At 41.5% G+C, this 19,999-nt stretch overlaps 1 protein-coding gene across 2 annotated transcripts in view; it reads left to right on the top strand.

The window, feature by feature from the left end:
- The window catches only part of EP300 (EP300 lysine acetyltransferase), an 87,261-nt gene extending 68,671 nt beyond the window's left edge, over positions 1-18,590 (top strand). For both annotated transcript variants that reach the window (XM_012741780.2, XM_076006970.1), the window contains exons 22-31: positions 307-384; positions 2,685-2,752; positions 4,537-4,687; positions 4,808-4,954; positions 6,153-6,266; positions 7,043-7,208; positions 9,945-10,109; positions 11,479-11,640; positions 14,805-15,086; positions 15,315-18,590. In XM_012741780.2, coding sequence (XP_012597234.1) covers positions 307-384; positions 2,685-2,752; positions 4,537-4,687; positions 4,808-4,954; positions 6,153-6,266; positions 7,043-7,208; positions 9,945-10,109; positions 11,479-11,640; positions 14,805-15,086; positions 15,315-17,516 — 3,535 coding nt within the window. In that variant the 3' untranslated portion in view covers positions 17,517-18,590. The remainder of the gene's footprint in view (positions 1-306; positions 385-2,684; positions 2,753-4,536; positions 4,688-4,807; positions 4,955-6,152; positions 6,267-7,042; positions 7,209-9,944; positions 10,110-11,478; positions 11,641-14,804; positions 15,087-15,314) is intronic.
- Positions 18,591-19,999: the final 1,409 nt, after the last annotated feature.

The raw sequence follows: 19,999 nt of genomic DNA, 5'->3' as shown, positions 1-19,999 counted from the left end.
AATACACGTTTTTCTAGGTATTCCTAAGAGGGATGGAATGGTATCAGATTCATTCGGAAGTTTCAACACCAGTGATCTTTCTCTGCTACTGTTTTTCCACGGTCACATTTAATTACTTTTGAAATCGGCTCTGCCTATAACACTAAAGAGCTTCTTAAAAATAAAAACTTTGTTAGAACTATTTTTTCAATTCTTTGGACATGACCTTGGCTATCTTCTGAATTGTCAGAAATCACAGGAAGTAAAGGAAGTTTTCCTTTCATTAAGGTTTTGGAATTAATCTTTAAATTGGCTCTGTATTTCCAGGTTTGTTGAATGTACAGAGTGTGGAAGAAAGATGCATCAGATATGTGTTCTTCATCATGAGATCATCTGGCCACTTGGGTAAGCCTTATTTCAATATTTTCTCTGGAAATTTTCTTCATCGTGAATATTAAGTTTTTTCTTCTTTGCTATATCATATCTTCAAAGTTACTATCTCTAAAAATTTTTGCTTCGATTAGGAAAACATAATTACAGTCTGGTTTTTTGTTTTTTTTTTCTTTTCTTTTGAGACAGAGACTCACTCTGTTGCCCAGGCCAGAGTGCCATTGCATCAGCCTAGCTCACAGCAACCTCAAACTCTGCCTCAGCCTCCCAAGTAGCTGGGACTACAGGCATGTGCCACCATGCCCAGTTAATTTTTTTATATATATTTTTAGCTATCCAAGTAATTTCTTCTATTTTTAGTAGAGATGGGGTCTCTCTTGCTCAGGCTGGTCTTGAACTCCTAGGCTCAAACGATCTACCTTCCTCGGCCTCCCATAGTGTTAGGATTACAGGCGTGAGCCACCGCATCCAGCCACAGTCCAGTTTTAAAACATTACATAACCTAGAAAGCAAAAATAAAAGTAGATCTTTGTTATTTGTGTACTTTCTTTATATCCATATACCTATATTTTATTCTGGGTTTTTAATTATATTGTAGTTATTATTCATCAAAATTCAGTGCTGGCCAGGCATGGTGGCTCACACCTGTAATCCTAGCACTCTGGGAGGCCAAGACAGGAGGATTGCTCGAGGTCAGGAGTTTGAGGTTGCTGTGAGCTAGGCTGATGCCATGGCACTCACTCTAGCCTGGACAACAAAGCAAGACTCTGTCTCAAAAAGAAAAAATTAGCCAGACACAGTGCCATGTGCCTGTAGTCCCAGCTACCCAGGAGGCTGAGTCCGGAGGATTGCTTTAGCCCAGGAGTTTGAGGTTGCTTTGAGCTAGGCTGATGCCACGGCACTCAAGCCCAGGCAAGACAATGAGACTCTATCTAAAAAAAAAAAAAAAAAAAAATTCAATCCTGTCAGTAATGTTTCTGGAAACTAATAACAAGTGTTGGATGTAGTTGAATTTTGCAGACAATGTTATTTATACTGCTGTAGAAATATTAAAAATGTACATATATGGAGGGTGCGGTGAACCTCTATTCCTAGCTAGGAAAACATGGTGTATGAGTGATACACTAAATTGTGAGCCTGGTAAGTGTTCGGTTTAAATATCTGTTGGTGTGGTTGGGGACATTAGGTTACATAGCTGCAGTTAAAAGTATAATTGACCAGTGGGAGTCAGAGAGGCTATTTCTTACTCTCCCAAAAATGGGACTGTTTTCAGCTGTGTTCCAAGAAAAGGGAACTAGGGCATCAAAAGTGTCTCTCATTGGGTCTGGTTTTCCATACTGTCTTCTTCTCTGTTCTTGGACTGCTTGTTGGGGCTGGTTTGGAGGTTACAGGAAAGAGGGGTCTAATTACCAAATTTCTAGAAAATAATACTAAGAAAAATTGCAATAGGTAACATTTAGTGGTAGGTTTTTAATTTTCAGTGTAAGTTGTCTTTGTGCCTTTTTAGTGCTTAATCTCAGGTTTGGTAAAAAATGATTTAAGAGACTTGTGATTTTTGCCATTTAGGATCAGTCAGCTTGTTAGAGATAATCTCCTTTATTGTATGAAATATATAAATCAGTAAAATATTTGATTTGTATATGTTTTTAATTTTTTAAATTTCTCCATCTTATAGGTTGTGGACATTTCAAGTATGTCTGCTGCATTTTTAATGGATGCTTAGTATTCTATAAGTTACCCATTTAATTATTTACTTTCAGGAACATTTATGTGGTCTCAGGTTTTTGCAAGAAACTCTACTTACACGCATCATATACAATTGCAGGAACAAAGAGAATATACATTTTAAATATATTGGTTTTGCTCTCAAAATGTACGTTCTAACCAGTAACAAAAGGAGTACTGACACTTAACTCTAGCTAATATGATTGGCAAAATAAAAAACCATTTCGTGTTTATAATCCTGGATCATCTTTCTGTGTGTAAACCAATTTATATGCCCTTCAACAGTTCGTATCTATTGCCTGTTTTTCCGTTATGCTTTTTCTAACTGATTTCTGAAAGCATTTGCTTTATTTTTTTATTTTAGCTTATTATGGGGTGCAAGTGTTACATAAGGTTACATATATTGCCTATGTCCCCCACCCCCCCCCAAAGCATTTGTGTATTGGTTGTAACTCTCTGATAGAAATGTGGATAATTTTCTACCAGATTGTCTTTTGAATTTTAATTTTATTTACACAGTAGATTTTGTTATACACATACTTTAAAGGCTTCTTTAAGTTATGTAAACAAAATCTTGATTTATATTTTAGATTTGTTTGTGATGGCTGTTTAAAGAAAACTGCACGAACTAGGAAAGAAAATAAGTTTTCTGCTAAAAGTAAGTTCCATTTTTACAGGTAAATCTTGGCAAAACTTCTCAAGTCTAATAGAGAAGAAACTCCAAAAACAATACCTTTGTTTTTAATCAGAGTAAAAATAAAATAATTGTATATAATCTACTTAAGGTTGAGCTGTAATATACTTTTTGGTGTGAAATTCATTAAACCTTAGAAAAAAATTTTTCAAGAAAAGGATTTGCGGCCAAGCGCAATGGCTCGCGCCTGTAATCCTAGCTCTCTGGGAGGCCGATGTGGGTGGATCTTTTGAGCTCAGGAGTTCGAAACCAGCCTGAGCAAGAGTGAGACCCCATCTCTACGATAAATAGAAAGAAATTAATTGGCCAACTAATATATATAGAATAAATTAGCCAGGCATGGTGGCACATGACTGTAGTCCCAGCTACTCAGGAGGCTGAGGCAGTAGGATTGCTTGAGCCCAGGAGTTTGAGGTTGCTGTGAGCTAGGCTGACGCCAAGGCACTCAATTGAGCCTGGGCAACAAAGTGAGACTCTGTCTAAAAATAAAAGGAATTTGTAAAATGTGTAAGATGTGTTTTCCCTATATTTTTCCTTATTTGGGACATATTCCTTATGGGGGCCAGATGTGAAAATGATTAGCTAGAATTGCTGTGCCATCAGTGATTCCCTCAGTTTAGTCTGTACCATTTTTGGGGGCTCCCTTTTGCCCTTTCCTGATCTTTTCCATTGTCAAGGGATGGTGTCAAAAAGATTTTTATCATGCAAGTAATTGACACTTGCATGAGATTATTAATCTCAATGTAGTATTTGCTTAGTATTTTTCTGACTTACAGATTGCTTTGATTTTTGTAATGTTCCTCAAAATGCTGAACCTTTGTTATTTTAAAATATAATTGCAGGCCGGGCGCTGTGGCTCACGCCTGTAATCCTAGCTCTTGGGAGGCCGAGGCGGGCGGATTGCTCAAGGTCAGGAGTTCGAAACCAGCCTGAGCAAGAGCGAGACCCCGTCTCTACTATAAAATAGAAAGAAATTAATTGGCCAACCGATATATATATAAAAAAAATTAGCCGGGCATGGTGGCGCATGCCTGTAGTCCCAGCTACCCGGGAGGCTGAGGCAGAAGGATCACTCGAGCCCAGGAGTTTGAGGTTGCTGTGAGCTAGGCTGACGCCACGGCACTCACTCTAGCCTGGGCAACAAAGCGAGACTGTCTCAAAAAAAAAAAAAAAAAATATAATTGCAATCTAGTCAAAGTGTAATGGCTGTTCATTGTTCCATATTTTTAACTATTCTGACAATTGGAAATTTTTCATAATAAAAAGTTGAGGGAAATGACATTTAGATACTGTTGAGTACTGTGCCTGTTTTAGCAGCACATATATATACACCAAAGACGTGGATTATCATACTAGTACAGGGACCATGCTAAATCTTCTCCATATCATTCCACATACGATAGTGAAATCGGCAGAACGTTTTATGTGAAAAATAAAATTAGCCAGGTGTGGTGGTTCACGCCTATAATTAGCAATTCGGGAGGCTGAGGCAGGATTGCTTGAAGCCTAGGATTTCATGGCTACAGTTACCTATGATCATGCCACTGCACTCCAGCCTGGGCAACAGAGTGAGACCCCATCTTTTATTTAATAAGTAAAATAATTGATGACCTTGCTGAGTTTCAAAAATATTCCAGGACATTATCCTATTTGCATTGAGAAAAAGCACAAATGAGATTTGGGATTGAACCTTTAAGACTGACAGTAATAAATTTGCACCTTGGTAACTTTTAACTTTTACGTTCTAGGGTTGCCATCTACCAGGCTCGGCACCTTTCTGGAGAATCGTGTAAATGACTTTCTGAGGCGACAAAATCACCCTGAGTCAGGAGAAGTCACTGTTAGGGTAGTTCATGCTTCTGACAAAACTGTAGAAGTCAAACCAGGCATGAAAGCAAGGTACCTAATGATTTCCCTTTTTTTCTCTTGTGGATCCATAGTCTCTTGTACATAGTTACTGTTGGTGATTCCAGTCTGTATGAGTTATGTTGTCTTCTCCTCCCAACCTGAATTATATAGGTTTGTAGACAGTGGAGAGATGGCAGAATCCTTTCCATACCGAACAAAAGCCCTCTTTGCCTTTGAAGAGATTGATGGCGTTGACTTGTGCTTCTTTGGCATGCATGTTCAGGAGTACGGCTCTGACTGCCCTCCACCCAACCAGAGGTATGACTGACTGACTATAGTTAGCTCCTCCTGGGGTGGGGGGGTTAGGTTGTAATAAGTGGAAAAGTTAATAGTATTTAAGTAAAACAAATTAAAAATCCAACCCTAGGTTGGGCGTCGTGGCTCACACCTGTAATCCTCACTCTCTAGGAGGCCGAGGTGGGTGGATTGCTCAAGGTCAGGAGTTCGAAACCAGCCTGAGCAAGAGTGAGACCCGTCTCTACTATAAATAGAAATTAATTGACCAACTAATATAGAAAAGATTAGCCAGGCATGGTGGCACATGCCTGTAGTCCCAGCTACTCGGGAGGCTGAGGCAGTAGCATCCCTTGAGCCCAGGAGTTTGAGGTTGCTGTGAGCTAGGCTGACGCCACGGCACTCACTCTAGCCTGGGCAACAAAGTAAGACTCTGTCTCAAAAAAAAATAAAAATAAATATCCAACCCTAAAACAGACAAAACAGTGCTATTCTCCTGTGGTCATAGCATTAAAAGGATATGAATAACAGCATGAAATTGGAAATGAGAGTCAAAGTAACTACATTTTATAAAATAGGCTTAAATTGGATTAAGTACCCCTCTGAATTTTGTAAAAGGATGTCATACAAATGGGGTAAGAATGGTTTAGAATTTCTTGTTTCTAAAAATAGTACAAAGGCCACAATAAGAATGGTACTAGAATATATTGGGATCAACAAATATTGACATAGTATGTGCTAGGTACTGCTAGGTATTAAAATAAAAATAAAGGCTGAGTGCAGTGGTTCATGCCTGTAATCTGAGCACTTTGGGAGGCTGAGGCTGGAGGATCTCTTGAGGCCGAGACCATCCTAGGTAACATAGTGAGACTCCGTCTCTACAAAAAAATTTAAAAATTAAATGGGTGTGGTTATGTGGACCTGTAATCCCAGCTCCTCAGAAGGCTTGAGCCCAGGAGTTGGAAGCTACAGTGAGCTATGATGATGCCACTGCACTCTAGCCTCGGCCAACAGAGGGCCCAGAAAAGAAGAAAAGAAAATGAAGTCACAGGTTCACTAAACTTCCCTACAGGGTTCACAGTCAAGTCACTCACCTGACTATAGTGAACATTACAAATGAGAACATGAACAAAGAGCACAGGAGAGCAGGAAGGTGTTTTAGTCATATAGTACAAGAACTCATTGTGACTTGACTTGTTTTTTTCCTCCCCAATTGGTTTAGGAGAGTATACATTTCTTACCTCGATAGTGTTCATTTCTTCCGTCCTAAATGCTTGAGGACTGCGGTCTATCATGAAATTCTAATTGGATATTTAGAATATGTCAAGAAATTAGGGTAAGCATATTAATAATGAATGTTATTTTAAAAACAATTAGTGTGCTATTGTTAAAATGTGCAAATATGTAATTTTTGCCCTTCCCCATCCCCAATCTTGGTTCCCATCTAGCAGAATTATAATCTCAACTTTGTTGGTACCCTTTGAAGTAAATATTGCTAACAGGGAAGAAAAAGGATGTTTTAGCCCTAGTTCCAAACTTCCCACATGAGGTGTTTGGGGGTTTTTTTTGTTTTTTGGTGGGTTATTTTTGTTAGTTTTTTCTTCAGTTAAGCCATTGGGTACATTGATTTGAAGTTCTGTTAATCATTTGAGGGCAGAATCTTTATGCATTTGATCCTTTTATACCTATATATCAAGACCAATATGGGGATATGTTTCTCAACTTTTAAAGTACATGTGTCCTTGAGAATATTCGGACTACATCTTGCAGGTTATTACTTTTTACAATTTTCCTTTCATTGAGGTCCCTAATTCAGCCCTAAAATGCAAATTTGGGATTTTGGTCTAAGTTATTCTCTCTACAACTGAAATTCGCAGCACTCCTCTGTGGCATCCAAAAAGTAGCAGGCATTATGAGATCCATTATTAGTGCTATGGGTTATGCTTAGTGCTGGCCTCACAATCTTGATCTGATGCTGGGTTAAACATTTTGTGTTATCTTAGGAGAAATCATTGGTTTCAATATTGGCTCCATCTTGTGGTTTAAAGGGTAGCATTCTATCTAAAATGGATGCTCTTTTCTATCAAACATCCCTTCTCTTTGTGTTGTTAGATACACAACAGGGCATATTTGGGCATGTCCACCAAGTGAGGGAGATGACTATATCTTCCACTGCCATCCTCCTGACCAGAAGATTCCAAAGCCCAAGCGACTGCAGGAGTGGTACAAAAAGATGCTTGACAAGGCTGTGTCAGAGCGCATTGTCCACGACTATAAGGTCAGTTGGGGCATGGGGGAGAAAAACAATAGTAGATCTGGAAGTGTACTAATCTTGGTGGTCTTATTCTACCTCTTCCATGTAATTCATAAAATTATGCCAATTTGATAGTTTTTTTATTTTGTATATTCATAATTTTTCAAAGTAAATAAAACTAGGTTTTTAAAAGAAATCTGTTTTAAACTTGTAACCAACTAAAATGTATTCCTAATAGTCATGTTATTTTAAACATTCATGAATATGGTCTATCTCTTGATATGAACTTGAACTATATACATAAAATGGATGTCTTCCCAAGCAGCCCAGCAAATCACTCTGCAGCAGATAAAGTTTCCAGTATTAGGTCATTAAATATAAAATGTCTGATTTTGAATCAAAAGTTTTATTTGTTATATCTTAAATAAGAAGCAGTGTAGGCCGGGCGCTGTGGCTCACGCCTGTAATCCTAGCTCTTGGGAGGCCGAGGCGGGCGGATTGCTCAAGGTCAGGAGTTCAAAACCAGCCTGAGCAAGAGCGAGACCCCGTCTCTACTATAAATAGAAAGAAATTAATTGGCCAACTGATATATATATAAAAAATTAGCCGGGCATGGTGGCGCATGCCTGTAGTCCCAGCTACCTGGGAGGCTGAGGCAGAAGGATCACTCGAGCCCAGGAGTTTGAGGTTGCTGTGAGCTAGGCTGACGCCACGGCACTCACTCTAGCCTGGGCAACAAAGTGAGACTCTGTCTCAAAAAAAAAAAAAAAGAAGCAGTGTAATTAATCAAAGTATATGCCTAAACTATTGACATAGTTTTGTCATCTTAATGGTAGTTTGTTGAATCAACAGTGAGGAATTGTGGAGAGTAGGTGGCAGTGAGATCACGAAAAGCGTTGTTTACATCTTGTTGAAAATTGAATATTTTTCCTTGTAACAAGTGGTAGTCGGTGCAAGGGCTGGTGATATAGTGGATGACAGAAGAGTTTCTAAGTTTAGCCTCTATAATTTTGAGCAATGTTGTTTGTGTGACATGTGGTCTTGCCCTGTCTCTACTGCCCAATCTGTTTAATCGGAAAGTATCCCTATGATTTCGTCCAACTGGTTATAGTAGACATCTGCTATAATCAGTTGAGGTTTCATGAAGCTATAGTAGAGAATACCAGTGCTGGACCACTAAACAGACACCATTAGCTTTTTTTGATGAATATTCAGTTTTGGACTGTGTTTTGGAACTTTATTTAACCATTGTGTCGAATGCTTGCAATTGTCAAAAATAATCCATTGTTATGTCTTGAGAGCAAAGAAAGGCAGGTTTTGAGATGATTTTTTTTTTACGCTCATTTAATCTATGGTATCTATCTAGCTTTATTACCTTGTAAATTTATTTTCAACAGTCTAATACTGTTGCAGTAGTAATGTCAAACCTTGTTAATTTACGCATAGGGTTGAGATGGATTTGCTTCTATAGATTTTAGCTCATTATTTTTCACCTTGGTCTCAGGTCGCCCATGTGGCTCATTTTTAAGATTAAAATCACCAGAACAGAACCGTGTGTTCATTAGTCACATCTTTTTCAAACACTTTATTGATATTTTGAGCTGTCTGCACCGTATTTATTGGTTTTACGATGGAACTCATATTTAAAATAACACAAATTTTTTACTTACCTATGGTTTTACAAAAATTATTTTTAAAAAAACTTTGATACAAGTCAAGCTATGTGTTTGAAAGAATGAAAATGTACTTTCACCACTATAAAACAAGTGTTAAACTGAAATGTCAGAGGTATCAACTGTTAAACTTAATAGTTATGGAAATCAGACATTTCATACATAATGACAAGAGTTTCAGTCATTTTCAACTTTCAGCTAAAGCTGCTGAAATTCCAAGGCTGTGTGCAAGGAGGGCATACCTTACACCACACATCATTCTGTGATAGGTGGTAAAAGGCTACAGTGTGAATGATGCTTCTGAAGCCCTCTGACATTGATCCCTCGCAGGATAATTTGCCACTTGTTTATATAAAGGCAGATAATCTCCATCTCCATAAGCAGAAGACAGAGAAAACTAGAAATACTGACTTCAGATCAGGACTTCTCACTGTTTTTTGTTTTGTTTTTGTTTATTTTTTCATTTTATTGTTTTAAAGGCTAGTCGGGTGAAGCAGTGGGAATGGAGAAGGAACAAAGAAATCTGTAATTGGGGGCTCCCAGTGGTGGCTCACGGCCTGTAATCAATCCTAGTATTCTGGGAGGCCGAGGTGGGCGGATTGCTCGAGGTCAGGAGTTCGAAACCAGCCTGAGCAAGAGTGAGACCCTGTCTCTACTATAAATAGAAAGAAATTAATTGGCCAACTAATATATATAGAAAAAATTAGCCAGGCATGGTGGTGCATGCCTGTAGTCCCAGCTACTCGGGAGGCTGAGACAGTAGGATTGCTTGAGCCCAGAAGTTTGAGGTTGCTGTGAGCTAGGCTGACGCCACAGCACTCATTCTACCCTGGCCAACAAAATGAGACTCAAAAAAAAAAAATCTGTACTTGGTTGTGGTCTCTTATTTGTTAGACACCACTGTACTCGGACCATCCCTTACACTGCTTATTGACACCAAATTACCTCCCTGGCATATGGCTTAGGTATAAAATCTCTGCCAACTTTCCAAAGACATTTTAATCCTTCATGTTTCTTGTGTCAGCTGTATAATCAATGCTTTTAATAAAAAGTAAAGATTCCTATTTGTACATGGATTTTTTTACAGGATATTTTTAAACAAGCTACTGAAGATCGATTAACAAGTGCAAAGGAATTGCCTTACTTTGAGGGTGATTTCTGGCCAAATGTTTTGGAAGAAAGCATTAAAGAACTGGAACAGGAGGAGGAGGAGCGTAAGCGAGAGGAAAATACCAGCAACGAAAGCACTGATGTAAGGACATTACATTTCCTTTCTATCTTCTACCTTAATTCTAATTGTACAATCCAGAAGTGAGCTTAAATGTTCGATTTAGTTTTAAAGCTCTCAGGTATGAAACAGCTCTTTAAATTGGGCAAGAAATTATGCCTTAGAAAGTTTACTAGGAATCTATTCTAGTGGTTTTAAACCTTTTTAGCATCAAGACCCCATTTTAAAATGGTATCTCAGGCCGGGCGCTGTGGCTCACGCCTGTAATCCTAGCTCTTGGGAGGCCGAGGCGGGCGGATTGCTCAAGGTCAGGAGTTCGAAACCAGCCTGAGCAAGAGCGAGACCCCGTCTCTACTATAAATAGAAAGAAATTAATTGGCCAACTGATATATATATAAAAAATTAGCCGGGCATGGTGGCACATGCCTGTAGTCCCAGCTACCCGGGAGGCTGAGGCAGAAGGATCACTCGAGCCCAGGAGTTTGAGGTTGCTGTGAGCTAGGCTGACGCCACGGCACTCACTCTAGCCTGGGCAACAAAGCGAGACTCTGTCTCAAAAAAAAAAAAAAAAATGGTATCTCAGACTTTGAGTAATGTAAACTGAGAAAAAAAGAAAAAAAATGAATGAAATCTTTAAAAAAACTGAGAAAATTACGTATGTTAAGGACCAGATTATGACTATTTTGGGCCTTGTGGGCCACATACCATCTCTGGCACAGTCTTTTTCTTTCCTCTTTAAAGTAACAAAAAGCACCACTCTTATGAAGTGTGAAAACTGTTATTAGCTATCCAAAACCAGCCTGTCCTCCATATAGCAACTGGCTTAGAACCTAGTCAGTTATTTCCCTATAGCATATGTAGAACTACCTCCATTGAATCAGACTTACAAAGTCACTCTTAAATAGTCTGTTTACAAATTCTTACAGCCTTGTTCAAATTTATTGATGGAATAGTTTTCAGTATAGGATGTGTGTGTTGTGGGACAAGGTTTAGTAGGCTCATAAAATTTTAGAATATGAGTAGAAGGCGATAAAGCCAAGGTCTTTTGGCTCCCCACTGCCATACACTCTATCCCACTCTTCACCCACTCCTCGTTCCCTATTCCCAAATCTGGGATATGCTCCATCAACAAGGCCTACACACTCCTAGGCTCTCATTGCCTCAACAAAAGTCATCTTTGCTAAGGGAAAATTAGGTCAGGTATGTTAGTGAACATTGACTATAAATAACTTTAAAAGGAGAGAGAATATGTGAAGTGAACAGGTAGTGAAATACGATATAAACATAAGCTATAGTTCATAGAAGTGAGAGTCTTTTTACTTTCAGTATTATTTCCAAGTCAATTCTTAATAAAAACTTGAAACTTTCTTGTCTCCTTTATGCTACCCGGCAGGTGACAAAGGGAGACAGCAAGAATGCTAAAAAGAAGAATAATAAGAAAACCAGCAAAAACAAGAGCAGCCTGAGTAGGGGCAACAAGAAGAAGCCTGGCATGCCCAATGTATCCAATGACCTCTCACAGAAACTGTATGCCACCATGGAGAAACATAAAGAGGTAAGATGCAGCCACCAGCAGTTGGAAAACAAACAGGACAGAGTTTTTCAAAAACTGCCCACCCCACTTGGTGTTTACGATGTGAGCAAGAAAAGAGGTAAGTTAGAGTAGGTGGTAGAACAAGAAATGTTCACTTTCCTCTACGCAGCTATGTTATAAATCTAGATGGTGTTAGATTGTGCCTTATTTAAAAGTATAAGCTGTGTGAACAGATAATGTCTGTAATCCTAGTACTTTCGAAGGCCCGAGAGGATTGCTTAAGGCCAGGAGTTCATGACCAACCTGGCCAATGTAACAAATAACAAGAGCCTTCCATTTTCCAGGCCTGAGTCAAAAAAAAAAAAAAAAAAAAAAAAAAACAAATAACAAGAGCCCATCTCTACAAAATTAACTCAGCATTGTGGCGCATGCCTGTAGTCCCAGCTACTTGGGGGCTAAGGACTGGGGAGCATCACTTGAGCTCAGCAGTTCGAGGCTACAATAAGCTATGATTGCCACTGCACTCCAGCCTGGGCAACTCTCTCAAAAAATACATAAGAGTAAAGCATAGTTTGTCTAACCCTGTAGCCTTTGTCCATTTTTCTTTTTTTTTCCCAGGAGTTTTGTTGTTTGACCAAGCTCCTTAGACTCCACTGGCCATTCCCATTTGTCTGTAATGGCACTTTAGAAAAAGAAATAAATAAAATTTTTGACTGTTAGCCTTTCTGAAAGTGAATTATGAAGTAGAATTGGAAGATAGTCAGACTTTGTCACATTAAATATAGCTTGATACAGCTACATATAACTGAGAACTTAAAACTTTTAGTTTTTGGTTAATTTACATTGTTGTAGGTAGTTTGGGAAAATAATTGCATGTGGATTTCTTTTCCCTTCAACACCATCATTGGTAAGATAAAGCCAGAAGACTCAAAGTATAATTCATGTTAGTATGTTTTTAATATCTTTGTTCACTATTTGTTCTCAGATGTATAATCAGGGTCTTATACAAAGTGGCAGTTATGTGGAGGGAGAACTGAAGGGTTGATTTTAGGTATGGAATTATAACCAAATTTATTGAAGCAGTCTCTTTGGGAGAGAAATGGGGGAGATACTTATGGTGCTGGACCTCTATATAAGTAGAGTATGAGGAAAGTATCTTTTCCCATACATACTCTGCCTGCCCCACCCCTTTTATTGTTTATGCCTGATGAGCTGATAGTGTCAGCAAGATAGCCTAAAATAATAGAGGCCCTGCTATTACCTCAACCATGCTAATAAAATAGGACTCCTGAGTTCTAGTGTGTGCCTCACTTAACTATTAATTGTTAATAATTATTACCTATCAGCTATTTCAAGCTATATTTATTTAATGTGACAAAATTCTAGCATAACAGCAATGGGAAAGTCCCTCAGAATATATTGTCATGAGTCTGACTTCATTTGTGGACAGATTCTACAACTTTATCTGTATAGGTTATAAATTCAGGTATTGGCCTAGCTATAGGGGATAAAAGCAGCAGATATTGCTGTCCAAGTACATTGCAAGTGTTACTGCCAGTTTGCATAGATTTTTTTTTTTTTTTTTTTGAGACAGAGTCTCACTTTGTTGCCCAGGCTGGAGTAAGTGTCGTGGCATCAGCCTAGCTCACAGCAACCTCAATCTCCTGGGCTCAAGCGATCCTCCTGAGTAGCTGGGACTACAGCCATGCACCACCATGCCCAGCTAATTTTTTCTATATGTATTTTTAGTTGGTCAATAAATTTCTTTCTATTTTTAGTAGAGAGGGGGTCTCGCTCAGGCTGGTTTTGAACTCCTGACCTTAACCAATCCTCTTACCTTGGCCTCCCAGAGTGCTAGGATTACAGGCATGAGCCGCCACGCCCTGCCTGCATAGATTTTTAGTCCCCCAAAAAACTGGAAGAATACAGTAGGCAGTACAGCAGTTTCGTAGAAGTTCCTGATTTCTTCAGGTGATATTTCATAGTTTGTTTAATAAGACTTTATAGTTGCATATCATTAATTTCAATTACATATACATAATATCAGCTTGTTGCATCCTTTATATACTAATGGTTATGGGTATACTAATGGTTATGGGAATTGGTGGTGGTTATGAGTTTTCAAACTTAAGTGAACAAAAATTTTACTGCTTCAGCAACAAGGACTAAGAAGATTTATCTCTATTTTAACCAGTACCTTTTTTTTTTCCTGAGATAGGATCTTGCTCTGTTGCCCAGGCTGGAGTGTAGTTGTGTGATCATAGCTCACTGTAGCCTCCCAACTGCCAGGCTCAAGCAATCCTCTTGCCTCAGTATCCTAAATTGTTAGGACTACAGGCATAAGCCACTATGCCCTTCCTTAGCCAGTACCTTCTAAGATGTCCTCTACATAACCATAGTACAGTGTTTCACTCAGGAAATTTAATTTTTCTTTCTTCTTTTCTTTTTAAATAAAATTTGCTCTTTTCTTCTTTGTCCTCATTAAAGAATAAGGAAATTCAGGCCAGACGTTGTGGCTCACACCTATAATCCTAGCACTCTGGGAGGCCGAGGCAGGCGTATCACTCAAGGTCAGGAGTTGGAAATCAGCCTGAGCAAGAGCGAGACGCCATCTCTGCTAAAAAAAAAAAAAAAAAAGTAGAAATTAATTGGCCAACTAAAAATATATAGAAAAAATTAGCCGGGCATGGTGGCTCATGCCTGTATTCCCAGCTACTCGGGAGGCTGAGGCAGTAGGATCGCTTGAGCCCAGGAGTTTGAGCTAGGCTGGTGCCACAGTACTCTGGGCCAGGCAACAGAGTGAGACTCCACCTCAAAAAAGAATAAGGAAACTTAACCTTTACCCAATGCCACCATCTAACATTGGTCCTTATGTTCCAGTCAAGGACTATGGGTTACTTGTCACTTTCCATCTTTGGGAGTTCCCTGCCTTATTTTCATGGGCCTTAAAATAGACTGCTTGAGGCAAGACTCGTCTACTGTGCATGTACCTGAACTAGACCCTTCTTAAAGGAATTGTTGAATAAGCTAGAAAAGACCACAGGATGTGAAGCAGGAGGAGAGTGGTATGGTTGTGAAAAACTCTGTGCACCCGCCTCATTGGTGTCCAGCCTGACTGACCTGGACGGTCAGTGCTGCGTCGGTGCTCTAGGTCCAGAGTCGGAATGAGACTTTCTGTTTTGCAGGTCTTCTTTGTGATCCGCCTCATTGCTGGTCCTGCCGCCAACTCCCTGCCTCCCATTATTGATCCTGACCCTCTTATCCCCTGTGATCTGATGGATGGTCGGGATGCATTTCTCACCCTCGCAAGGGACAAGCACCTGGAGTTCTCTTCACTCCGAAGAGCCCAGTGGTCTACCATGTGCATGTTGGTAGAGCTGCACACACAGAGCCAGGACCGCTTTGTCTACACCTGCAATGAATGCAAGCACCACGTGGAGACACGCTGGCACTGCACTGTCTGTGAGGTAGGAGGCAGGCTCTGCAGGGTTTCGATTGTCTGGGAGGTGATGCAGCTCCGTGTTATATAGGCCTGGGGTGGGAGGGACCTGGCTTCATGTTTGAGTGGCAGAGCTGAAGAGGCTAGTTTTTGTTTTATAAAAGGGGCTATTGTAGCCCAAGCTGGATATCTGAAATGCTTTTGAATGACTTAAATCTTGGAGTGTTTACCTGTCCCTCTTGTGTTTTTTCCCCAGGATTATGATTTGTGTATTACTTGCTATAACACTAAAAACCATGACCACAAAATGGAGAAACTGGGTCTTGGCTTAGATGATGAGAGCAACAACCAGCAGGCTGCAGCCACGCAGAGCCCTGGAGATTCTCGTCGCCTAAGCATCCAGCGCTGCATCCAGTCTCTGGTCCATGCCTGCCAGTGCCGGAATGCCAACTGCTCCCTGCCCTCCTGCCAGAAGATGAAGCGGGTTGTGCAGCATACCAAGGGTTGCAAACGGAAAACCAATGGCGGGTGCCCCATCTGCAAGCAGCTCATTGCCCTCTGCTGCTACCATGCCAAGCACTGCCAGGAGAATAAGTGCCCCGTGCCGTTCTGCCTAAACATCAAGCAGAAGCTTCGACAGCAGCAACTGCAGCACCGGCTACAGCAGGCCCAGATGCTCCGCAGGAGGATGGCCAGCATGCAGCGGACTGGTGTGGTAGGACAGCAACAGGGCCTACCCTCTCCCACTCCTGCCACGCCAACCACGCCAACTGGCCAACAGCCGACCACCCCTCAGACCCCCCAGCCCCAGCCCACCTCTCAGCCTCAGCCCACTCCTCCCAACAGCATGCCACCCTACTTGCCCAGGACACAGGCTGCTGGCCCTGTGTCCCAGGGTAAGGCAGCTGGCCAGGTGACTCCTCCAACCCCACCTCAGACTGCTCAGCCGCCCCTTCCAGGGCCCCCACCTGCAGCAGTGGAAATGGCAATGCAGATTCAGAGGGCAGCGGAGACACAGCGTCAGATGGCCCATGTGCAAATTTTTCAAAGGCCAATCCAGCACCAGATGCCCCAGCTGACTCCCATGTCCTCCATGGGTATGAACCCACCTCCGATGGCCAGAGGTCCCAGTGGGCATCTGGAGCCAGGTATGGGACCCACAGGGATGCAACAACAGCCACCCTGGGCCCAAGGAGGATTGCCTCAGCCCCAGCAACTACAGTCCGGGATGCCGAGGCCAGCCATGATGTCAGTGGCCCAGCATGGTCAGCCCTTGAACATGGCTCCACAACCAGGATTGGGCCAGGTAGGTGTGAGCCCACTCAAACCAGGCACTGTGTCTCAACAAGCCTTACAAAACCTTTTGCGGACTCTCAGGTCTCCCAGCTCTCCCTTACAGCAGCAACAGGTGCTTAGTATTCTTCACGCCAACCCCCAGCTGTTGGCTGCATTCATCAAGCAGCGGGCTGCCAAGTATGCCAACTCGAATCCACAACCCCTCCCCGGGCAGCCTGGTGTGCCCCAGGGGCAGCCAGGGCTGCCGCCACCTACCATGCCAGGCCAGCAGGGGGTCCACTCCAATCCAGCCATGCAGAACATGAACCCCATGCAGGCAGGCGTGCAAAGGGCTGGCCTGCCCCAGCAGCAACCACAGCAGCAACTCCAGCCACCCATGGGAGGGATGAGCCCCCAACCTCAGCAAATGAACATGAATCACAACACCATGCCTTCACAGTTTCGAGACATCTTGAGACGACAACAGATGATGCAACAGCAGCAGCAGCAGCAGCAGGGAGCAGGGCCAGGAATAGGCCCTGGAATGGCCAACCATAACCAGTTCCAGCAACCCCAAGGTGTTGGCTATCCCCCACAGCAGCAGCAGCAGCAGCGGATGCAGCACCACATGCAACAGATGCAACAAGGGAATATGGGACAGATGGGCCAGCTCCCCCAGGCCTTGGGAGCAGAGGCAGGCGCCAGTCTACAGGCCTATCAGCAGCGACTCCTTCAGCAACAGATGGGGTCCCCTGCTCAGCCCAACCCCATGAGCCCCCAACAGCATATGCTCCCAAATCAGGCCCAGTCCCCACACCTACAAGGCCAGCAGATCCCCAATGCTCTCTCCAATCAAGTACGCTCTCCCCAGCCTGTCCCTTCTCCACGGCCTCAGTCCCAGCCTCCCCATTCCAGCCCGTCCCCGAGGATGCAGCCGCAGCCTTCTCCACACCACGTTTCCCCACAGACAAGTTCCCCACATCCTGGACTGGTGGCTGCCCAGGCCAACCCCATGGAACAAGGGCATTTTGCCAGCCCGGACCAGAATTCAATGCTTTCTCAACTTGCTAACAATCCAGGCATGGCAAACCTCCATGGTGCAAGCGCCACGGACCTGGGACTCAGCACCGATAACTCAGACTTGAATTCAAACCTCTCACAGAGTACACTAGACATACACTAGAGACACCTTGTAGTATTTTGGGAGCAAAAAAATTATTTTCTCTTAAGACTTTTTGTACTGAAAACAATTTTTTTGAATCTTTCTTAGCCTAAAAGACAATTTTCTTTGGAACACATAAGAACTGTGCAGTAGCCGTTTGTGGTTTAAAGCAAACATGCAAGATGAACCTGAGGGATAATAGAAATACAAAGAATATATTTTTGTTATGGCTGGTTACCACCAGCCTTTTTCCCTTGTGTGTGTGGTTCAAGTGTGCACTGGGAGGAGGCTGAGGTCTGTGAAGCCAACCATATGCTCCTGCCTTGCACCTCCAATAGGTTTTATTATTTTTTTTAAATTAATGAAAATATGTAATATTAATAGTTATTATTTACTGGTGCAGATGGTTGACATTTTTCCCTATTTTCCTCACTTTATGGAAGAATTAAAAAAAAGAACATTTCTAAAACCAGAGGACAAAAGGGGTTAATGTTACTTTAAAATTACATTCTATATATAAATATATATAAATATATATTAAAATACCAGTTTTTTTTCTCTGGGTGCAAAGATGTTCATTCTTTTAAAAATGTTTAAAAAAATTCCCCTTTCCTCCCCTCCAAGTCAACTTTTGTGCTCCAGAAAATTTTCTATTCTGTAAGTCTGAGCGTAAAACTTCAAGTATTAAAATAATTTGTACATGTAGAAAAAAAATGACTTTTTCAAAAATATACAGGGGCAGCTGCCAAATTGATGTATTATATATTGTGGTTTCTGTTTCTTCAAAGAATTTTTTCGTTATTTTTACATCTAACAAAGGAAAAAATTAAAAAGAGGGTAAGAAACGATTCCGGTGGGATGATTTTAACATGCAAAATGCCCCTGGGGTTTCTTTGCTTGCTTTCTTCCTCCTTGCCCTGCCCCCACCCACACACACTTTCTGTAAAACTTGAAAATAGAAAGCAAAAACCCTCAACTGTTGTAAATCATGCAATTAAAGTTGATTACTTATAAATATGAACTTTCGATCACTGTATAGACTGTTAAATTTGATTTCTTATTACCTATTGTTAAATAAACTGTGTGAGACAGACACCCTGACTTTGTTTCACTTCTTTTTTTGTTGTTGTTTTTTTGAGACAGAGTCTTACTTTGTTGCCCCAGGCTAGAGTGAGTGCCATGGTGTCAGCCTAGCTTACAGCAACCTCAAACTCTTGGGCTCAAGCTATCCTGTTGCCCCCGCCTCCTGAGTAGCTGAGACTACAGGCATGTGCCACCATGCCCAGCTAATTTTTTCTATATATATAGTAGTTGGCCAATTAATTTCTTTCTATTTTTATAGTAGAGACGAGGTGTTGCTCTCGGCTCAGGCTGGTTTTGAACTCCTGACCTCGAGCAATCTGCCTGCCTTGGCCTCCCAGAGAGCTAGGATTAGAGGCTTGAGCCACCGTGCCCAGCCTGTTTCACTTCTTTTTGGTTTTTTTTTGAGACAGAGTCTCGCTTTATTGTCCAGGCTAGAGTGAGTGCCGTGGCGTCAGCCTCGCTCACAGCAACCTCAAACTCCTGGGCTCGAGCGATCCTTCTGCCTCAGCCTCCCAAAGTAGCTGGGACTACAGGCATGCGCCACCATGCCCGGCTAATTTTTTTTATATACATATCAGTTGGCCAATTAATTTCTTTCTATTTATAGTAGAGACGGGGTCTCGCTCTTGCTCAGGCTGGTTTTGAACTGACCTTGAGCAATCCGCCCGCCTCGGCCTCCCAGAGAGCTAGGATTACAGGCGTGAGCCACCACGCCCGGCCTTGTTTCACTTCTTGATGTCATATCTTTGTCTTAGAATACCAGCATAAGTGCCTGATGGTTAGGATTCAGAAGGAAAAAATTAGCTTACAGCCTCCTTAACTATTATATATAAAGAATTAACAAATAGATTTTGGTGAATTTGTTCAAAGTTCAGGGAAAAACAAAGTACCAGCTAAATCTCAAAGCTGAATTGATATTAGCTATTTAACACCTTGATATATATAGGACCTTTAAGATCTTCTAATCACCCTCATCTTAAGAGTGATGAGAATGAGGACTACCAGGGATCTTATCTGTGTAAGTCTTAAATTAGGTAGGCCAACAGTACATTCCTGTTTTTGCTAACTGCCAGCCAAGAAGTCAGTTGGGGGCATCAGGTTGAAGGAAAAGAAAATGTGTGTAAATAAAACTTGGAAGGCTGAGAGATTGCAACATGAGTTGAGCAGTGTGCTACCTGTTAAAAGAATGGAGAAGTCATTGAACTGAACATTATACTGGCTATGACCAATTTTTAAAAATTAGAATATTACTACTGTGCTTGTCTGGCATCAATTGGCAGGTCTTATTTTTGTTATAGCTTTATACTAACCATATATGACAGCTCATAGTGCAAAGTGATATCAGCAAGGAACTCCAGCCTTTGAGGAGGAACTGGTCCAGAAGACTGAAGTACCAGATCCTGCTAGGGAGCTGCTACAGG

Source organism: Microcebus murinus, chromosome 10 (genome assembly GCF_040939455.1).
Source record: "Microcebus murinus isolate Inina chromosome 10, M.murinus_Inina_mat1.0, whole genome shotgun sequence".
NCBI lineage: Eukaryota > Metazoa > Chordata > Mammalia > Primates > Cheirogaleidae > Microcebus > Microcebus murinus.
The sequence above is the reverse complement of the archived record's forward strand: the minus strand, read 5'-3'. Positions and strand labels throughout refer to the sequence as shown.